This window comes from Hippichthys cyanospilos, chromosome 13, assembly GCF_059441005.1.
Source record: "Hippichthys cyanospilos isolate Australia breed blue-spotted pipefish chromosome 13, RoL_Hcya_1.0, whole genome shotgun sequence".
Lineage (NCBI taxonomy): Eukaryota > Metazoa > Chordata > Actinopteri > Syngnathiformes > Syngnathidae > Hippichthys > Hippichthys cyanospilos.
The window spans coordinates 9,018,363-9,026,390 of record NC_142381.1 but is presented as its reverse complement, the minus strand read 5'-3'; the positions used below and the strand labels follow the sequence as shown (position 1 = coordinate 9,026,390).

At 39.2% G+C, this 8,028-nt stretch overlaps 2 protein-coding genes across 2 annotated transcripts; both read left to right on the top strand.

Annotated features, from left to right (window-relative positions):
- The first annotated feature begins 108 nt into the window (after positions 1 to 108).
- Positions 109 to 3,560, top strand: ndufs8b (NADH:ubiquinone oxidoreductase core subunit S8b). The gene is made up of 7 exons (XM_088430969.1): positions 109 to 213; positions 1,038 to 1,086; positions 1,178 to 1,237; positions 1,326 to 1,415; positions 1,638 to 1,810; positions 1,895 to 2,023; positions 3,185 to 3,560. The coding sequence occupies exons 2-7, from the start codon at positions 1,038 to 1,040 to the stop codon at positions 3,314 to 3,316; spliced, it is 633 nt and encodes a 210-aa protein (XP_088287095.1). The 5' UTR covers positions 109 to 213; the 3' UTR covers positions 3,317 to 3,560.
- Positions 3,561 to 4,490: 930 nt separating this feature from the next.
- ran (RAN, member RAS oncogene family) lies at positions 4,491 to 7,449 on the top strand. The gene is made up of 7 exons (XM_088430871.1): positions 4,491 to 4,612; positions 5,392 to 5,435; positions 5,549 to 5,633; positions 6,375 to 6,500; positions 6,589 to 6,776; positions 6,853 to 7,023; positions 7,105 to 7,449. The coding sequence occupies exons 2-7, from the start codon at positions 5,403 to 5,405 to the stop codon at positions 7,147 to 7,149; spliced, it is 648 nt and encodes a 215-aa protein (XP_088286997.1). The 5' UTR covers positions 4,491 to 4,612; positions 5,392 to 5,402; the 3' UTR covers positions 7,150 to 7,449.
- The last annotated feature ends 579 nt before the right edge of the window (positions 7,450 to 8,028 follow it).

The window sequence follows — 8,028 nt, the reverse complement described above, 5'->3', positions numbered from 1 at the left end:
GAACTTGTCTGAGCCATATATATTTCTGGAAGATGACACATTTATTCTGACAACGGTATGAGTAACTGCACTTCCCTCATTTAACAAAATGCTGATTTCACATGCTTCAACACCTTTAATCCCAAATGACTGAGGGACATGGAATGCATCTTGGCCTTCACTGCGCATGACAGTTAGCGGTGTCTTCCGGTAGGAGCTCCACAGACAGCAGAGGTAAGACTCTTCAAAGGTCAACATAAGCAACATACGTGATAGCGGTTTGTGCATTCGGAAGTAAACAGAATCAACTGTCAAGTGATTGATGACTGCTCTTTTGAGCTACAAGGACAAATGGAACATCCAGTGCATTGAGCGTGTCCTTTAGTTTGCTAAACTAGCTTTTGTGTTAGCTTGTGAGATTACATATCTGCGAATGACTCCTGCAAAAAGCAGGGAAGTACATTTGTATCAATACCTCACTATAACATTTGTGAAATGTGCACTTATAATTAATTTTATTTGAACAGAGTGAGCTGTATTTGTGGACGACTACGTAACTTGTAATTGCTTACTCACAATGATTCGACATTTTGGATGGCACGTCGATGGCTTCATTTTATCCATGGCGGGGCACATTTATTTCATCGTATACTTGGGCACGCATTTGACGTAATATGACGCACGGTCAAATGATTAGGTCAATTTTGTGGTTAATGCGCTAGGAAAAACACGTGAATGCTCCAACGCTTTTCCCCATTCTTACGACGTCCCTTGAATGTGGCACCATTTTGGTGTGAAATCGGGGATTACCTACAGGGGTCGCTGCTACATCGGTATGATGTGTCAGAAAGGTTCCAGGATTTGTCACAAAAATACACTTGAAAACCAAAACCGCGAATTTTTCCCCATCAAAGTAATCTTTCTAGAGTCTTTGCACTTTTTCCTAGTCTCATATAGATGGTATTTAATCCTTTTATATTCCACTGTATAATAATCCCTATATAATGAGTAAGGACTATGTGAATGATCCCATCGGTCTTGTTTGAACTGCCTTTCAGATGTCTGCTTCACTGGGACTACGTCTTTTCTACTGCTACTCCAAGACAGGTTCTGCCTACTCAACAGTAATATTGTTGATTACGAAATAAGTGCATAATTAGACACCAAAACCTTTTTTTTTTTTTTTTTTAATCTGCAGGCACGTTGGGATGCACTAGTGTACGTCCCTTCAGTGTTGGGGTGCAGCGTAGTGGCTTCAGTAAGTTCTTTATTAAGCTAATTGATTTAATATATTGCATCTACAGTACATTCAACACCTGTATTTAAATGTCTGCCTCTGATGACAGAATATGTTAATGCTGTGGAGGAGCAAACAGACCTCAGGGCCATCACTGACCGTGCTGCAACGACTCTTCTATGGACCGAGCTATTCAGAGGTCTTATATTTGAATATGCTAATATGATTACCTCTATTTCAAATGGTCTACATTAGCCCTGCTGTTATGTCAGAACGATGTAACAAAAGACATGTACATTATATAATATATAATAATTTGCTTTTTAGCATTTCCTTGCAATTCTGAAGAACTTTCCACTCTTCAAGGTAATATACACTGACTTGTCACGGTACATTGTTGGCTCCCCTCTCCTTCCCTCAGGATTGGGCATGACCCTGAGTTACCTCTTCCGTGAACCAGCAACCATCAACTATCCTTTTGAGAAGGGTCCCCTCTCACCTCGCTTCCGCGGGGAACACGCCCTACGTCGCTATCCCAGCGGGGAGGAGCGCTGCATCGCTTGCAAGCTCTGCGAGGCTATTTGCCCTGCTCAGGTGAATTTGGTCATACATGCTTAGGATTAGCAGTGCTTCTTCCTTTAAAACTCAAACCATTGATGGTGTTTTGTTTCAAACAAGGCCATCACAATTGAGGCTGAGACTCGAGCTGACGGCAGCAGGAGGACCACACGCTACGACATTGATATGACCAAGTGCATCTACTGTGGATTCTGCCAGGAAGCATGCCCTGTGGATGCCATTGTTGAGGTTGGAGTTTTAGGCCTTTTTTTTTTTTTTTTTTTTAAAATATGATCATGCATGTTTGAACAATCTTTTGAACAATATCAAGCTTTTGGGCGAAATTCGAGTAAAAAATGTAAACATGGAAAAGTGCTGAAGTTGAGTAAGCAGTGCTGAGGTGTTAAGGCTTTGCTCATGGACTCTTAGCTTTTTTTGCAGTATGCGGCTCAATAGGTAGGTACTTTTGTTCAACTCGTGAAGGAGGATAAAATGGGTGCAGGTGCACCTAATGTGTCTTTTGAGTCTGTATTTATAGTGGATGTTCCCACCCCAAAATGACAATGACACATCAAAATTACTGTCTTAGGCAAACAAAGGTATAGACTTTCTTTTAAAATTCAAATAATTTGTCAACAATTCATATAACATTCAAACAGATAATCTCCAGTTTCTTTCAAAAAACTTCAAATTCAAATGTCAATATGCACACAAACTGGCAAAACATTTGTTGCATTTCATTTTTGTGCCATGGCCAACTGTGCTTTTCATTTGGAGGTATTCAATAAACCTCCAAAATTTAGTCGGGCCCACCGATTAAATAAACTGATTAAGGCCTTTCTGACATTGGCCCAAAATAAATGGCCAAATGGCCAATATTTGAAGATTTGAACTTATTAATTTTGTGTAGTATAATCATTTCCAGCGACACTGGTGTCATAATGTATTACACTAAAATCAATATTATAACCTTGTATCTGCAGATGTTGTTCAAATTAAAGAAAATATCAATTATTTCAAGCAATCATGAGCCGAACAATACAAGGAAATCATGCAAAGAATTGTCTTGCATGTCACGACTTTTACACACCACCTAAAGTCAGTTTGTTAATAAAAAAAATCTCAATACGTGCTACAAAAATTCTGCCTAAATGTGATAAACACGACACCCATTCAACTATTGTGCTAGTAACACAAACACATGCCAAGAATTAATGCTCTTATGGCTTCATTCATTGTACCATGCTAATTCATTCTATCACCAGAAAGTTGTTTTCTCCTTTAAACATCAGCTTGTCCCTAAAACTTTCTTTGCATGCTTGTATGAGTGTTGTAGCTTATTTGAAATCAAAAACTGCCATTAAAACAACTAACCAAAATTATTAATGCAAAACATGTTTCCCCCCCTAGGGGCCGAATTTTGAGTTTTCAACTGAAACACACGAGGAGCTACTGTACAACAAGGAGAAACTTCTCAACAATGGAGACAAATGGGAAGTTGAGATTGCAGCCAACATCCAAGCAGACTACCTATACAGGTAGAAGATGAAGCTGTAGCAGACTGGGCAAGATGTCTACGTGTCAACCATGAAAACATAATTTATCCCCTAGTCTAGTGCATCAGAGACTATTGCATCACAAATGATGCCGCTTTAAGATACAATTTCTTCACACGCTACATAAACAACTTACCGTATTTGTTTTACAGGCAGGATTTTGAGGCAACATTATGTTTGAACGTTTCTTGATGCCATGGAAATCTTGAAATAAAGTTTTCAAAATTTGATTACAGTATTTCTCTTTATTAAAAATGTATGATGTAACAATGTACTGTATGTCTTATGAACATTTGTGAGTTCTGCTTTTCTGGTGGTAAGAATCTTTTTTTTTTTTTTAATTTTAATATAACATCCTTTATTATGACCCCTAATCCTCACATGGTTTGCAGGCGTGCTTGAGCCTATCCCAGTTGTCTTGGGCAATAAGCAGGGTACACCCCTGTTCACCGAGAAACTTAAAAAAATATATATGTCTGATGCATTTGATGATAATTGAGATTATAGTCAATGAAGAAATGCCTGATCAATGAATCTTCTGAGTGCATTTAATAGCTGCTTGAAATATTTATCTGTCTGGGCATCGGGAAAAAAATCAATTTGTAAAATGTCAAATTGTTAATTTGTTAATGTTAAATTTCAAAATCTAGAGGTATGTAAAAGATTTATTTGACCAATTTGAAAATATAAACCCGTGCCAATTTAAAAATATTGAGGTCATAACAAACAGATTTTGCAAACTTACTACTCATGCCGACAATCCTCAATTTCTCCACTAGCGAATTGAACCATTTCAAGTCTCACATTCTACATTTCAACAATTATGTTAATTGTAACGTTTCACTCCATCTTTTCATTGATTCACATGCAATTTCAAGGAAATTTAAATTCTATTGTAAACGGAACTATGTGCAAAAGCATGTTTGAGTTCGGAAATACTGTACTGTAATCCACGCGGCCCCACCAAAAAAAGAAAATGCGTATGCTTTAGAATAAAATAAGTAATATTAGGTCTCTCAAACGTTGTCCTGTTTTTACTCTTCCCAAACATTACAAATAAGCACACGTCCAAACGTCACATGAAACGGGGTTCACTTAAGTATGAAGTCATAGACAAGATGGATAAAAGGAGGTGACGTCACAAGAACTGTGGTCGCAGCCTTTGGAGGGAGATTTTGCCGCTGCGTTGGTCACATGACAAGGGCGGAAACTGACTCATAGTCCACGCCGAATCTCCCGCGTACGCAGCCATTTACTCTTTCCTTGCTTTGTAGCACCACTGGTAAGTCTGCCTTCGCATTCCCTCGTGGGCCTCTCCACGTTTTAAGTGTTCACACGGATCTATTAGATTTATTTTAATAACCCCCTTAAGTATATATGTCCTTTTTAACACCAGTGTGGCGTTGGTGGTCGTCTCTCCGCGCTGGTAAATGGAACATTTTGAGGTGGCCGTTTGTGTAACTGCTAGCCGGGTGAGCATGTTAGCATGGCGTAAAGAAAGAATGGCGCCCATGCTGCGTGCTAACGGTTTAGCAACGGACTTATTTTTTTCCGCCGTTATGTCGTTGCTTTGTTCACTTCAACTTCTCGAGTTCAACCAAAATACCTGGCTTTGGGTCCAATTTTTTTTCAACAGAATTTGTACGTTGAACAGTTTGTAGTCATAACTGTACTGAGGCCTGTGGATTTTTAGTTTCTTCCACTTCGATTGTTCGGTAAAACTAGTATACTTGTGCGTTTGACTCATTGTAAAATTACGCGTGCCATCTAGATTCGTTTCGATTGTCTTAATTTTTTTCTCATTTAATCACAGCGTAACATCTAATTTCCGAAATTGCGCATGTCGAAAATCTAGCTACACTTCCATGGAACATACTAGAACTGGGCGCTGTATCACCGGACGTCTTTTCGAAAATAGATTTTTTTTTTTCTTTTAGGGTTAGCATTTTAAAACAATTGTCAAATTGGGCTCAAGACCATCGTTTGTCTCAACGCCTTTGTTGATGGCATGTTTCCGGCGATGGCTTACAAAGGTGCTAATAACCCTCCTTGTTTTCCTAGTTTTCGCAGACATGTCGGTGGAGGATGCAGCGGCCACATTTAAGGTACGTGATTTCTGCAATACCAACGTATATTATGTTTTTGTCACCGCTTTTTTTTTTACACACAATATACAGATAATGAGTGCTGTATGAAGTAACGTTGCTCTCTTGGACAGCTTGTTCTGGTGGGTGATGGAGGCACCGGTAAAACAACGTTTGTGAAGAGACATCTTACAGGAGAATTTGAAAAGAAATATGTCGGTGAGTGGTATTTAAGGGGGGGGGAACGCTCAGCTCCAATGAGAAGAATCTCATTTCTTTCCATTTTCAGTTGTCAAATGTGAATTAGTTTTTTAAATCTAGCACTGGGAGGGTAAAAGAAAAACAAATATTAACTGATTTTCAAGCATTAAATGCATTTGTGCAACTTCATTGCACTTTATAATGGTGACCCCCCCCCCCCCCCCATTATTTGTGTTCATTTTCACACAGTATAATGTTGCAGAGATAACAAACATTAAAACCTGTCTCATTGAGTGGCCTTTGGTCCCACTATACTGCTACATTGCAATGTTGGTCATTGTGTTATTTGATAGACATAGTTTTTATGTGGGACATGTGTAAAAAGTTTAGAGCCAAATTAGTCTGTCAAATATTCAGGTTTATTGTATGCATTTACCTATCTTTTAGATGTGTGAAATAACATCAAAAATTCTCAAGGACCCTCAGACTCCAAAGATTTTACTTAAAACAATAGATCATAACCAACAATTCCTCTGTTTTTAATGTTGTTTAATGTTGTTTGGGGTGGTAATACCTAGGAGAGGGTTGAATTCTTGTGCCACAACTGCATCAGAGATGCCAATCATATACGGCTAAATTTGAAAGATAACAAGCAAACTATGCATTTTTTACAAGTTACAACCATGCAATACATAGAGAAAATATGAACTATGATTTCCCCCATTCATTGGTGGTATGTTTACATTCTCTCATATGTAGCTACCCTGGGAGTGGAGGTGCACCCGCTGACTTTTCACACTAATAGAGGAGCCATCAGGTTTAATGTGTGGGACACAGCTGGGCAGGAGAAGTTTGGAGGCCTGAGAGATGGCTACTACATTCAAGGTGACCGTCATACTCCACATTGCATTCAAATAAATCCAAACCAAACCAGGCTTACTTTCAGGCACAAATAACTGGTTCTCTCTCACAGCCCAGTGTGCCATCATCATGTTTGACGTCACTTCGCGAGTCACCTACAAGAACGTGCCCAATTGGCATCGTGACCTTGTGCGTGTGTGTGAAAACATTCCCATCGTTCTCTGCGGTAACAAGGTAGACATCAAAGATAGGAAAGTCAAAGCAAAAAGCATCGTCTTTCACCGCAAGAAGAACCTGCAGGTAACCCTCTCAAACACCTTCACTTCACACTTGGAACCATGTGAAATCTGAATGTGACATTGAGTTCTCTTTGTAGTACTACGACATTTCTGCCAAGAGTAACTACAATTTTGAAAAGCCTTTCCTGTGGCTAGCGAAGAAATTAGCCGGAGATCCCAACATGGATTTTGTGGCAATGCCTGCTCTTGCCCCCCCAGAGGTTGCTATGGACCCCGCCATGGCAGCCAGGTATGAGGAGGAGCTTCAAGTAAGTGGAATTTTCTGATGACTTCTACTTTACTTCATCTTAGATGTTATGGACTCCATCTGATTATCATTGTTTGTCCAGGTTGCATCTCAGACAGCACTCCCAGATGAAGATGATGACCTCTAACATGTTACCAGAGTCTCCTTTCCCCTCCCCTTTGTGGAAGTCAAGTTGTTGGAATTTTGACCCCGTGTCTGTGAAACCCTCAAGATTTTTTTTTTTTTTTTAAATCTCAGTTAAAACAATATTGGTTGAAAAAGTTGCTGTTCAATTTCACTGTATAGACACCATCCACCTTAGTGTCATTAGCATAACATGCTTCTCTTAGTTGAGCACCATCCACTGCACTTCTCCAGCTTGCGATGCTGTTGTACGGTGTGTTGGAAACACTGAGGGAGGAAAGTTTCAATAAAGACATTCTCACTACTGGTTCAGATATTTGTTGCATTGGGCCATCGTTGGTGCGGTAGGTTTTCGGTGCCATGAAGAGGTCCTGGATTGCTACAAGGAGTTTTATATTGACGTTTCAAAGTACACGTTCTTTTAAATAAGGCAGTTCATGACAACCTGGATCACAAACCTGTTCTCTACCCTGTTTCCTTGCCCTCCAACCTACAATAAAAAAAAAATAAAACTACAGTGCCGTTAAATGTGTGCTCATTCATAAAACCACTAGGGGTCAGTCATGTTCGAAGTAATCTGTCAACTGTATTTCTTGTTTTTGTTATGTAATATTTTGATGCCCAATGTGGCATCAAGATATCCGCGCCTCTGATCTGGATTTAGAAAAGCAATTAGCATGTCCACTCGAAGTATATTGAGTTATGTTACGTCGTTTTTCAGACTTGCGCTTTTATGAGCTGGCGAATTTTAGTGCGCATCATCCGTCATTTTGGTACATTTTACTAAAACTTAAATTCATAATTACGCAACAAAATTTGAAGCCACTTCTGATCATCTGGAGTGAGGTAAAAAAAAAACAAAAAACGTTCTCTTGATACCTTA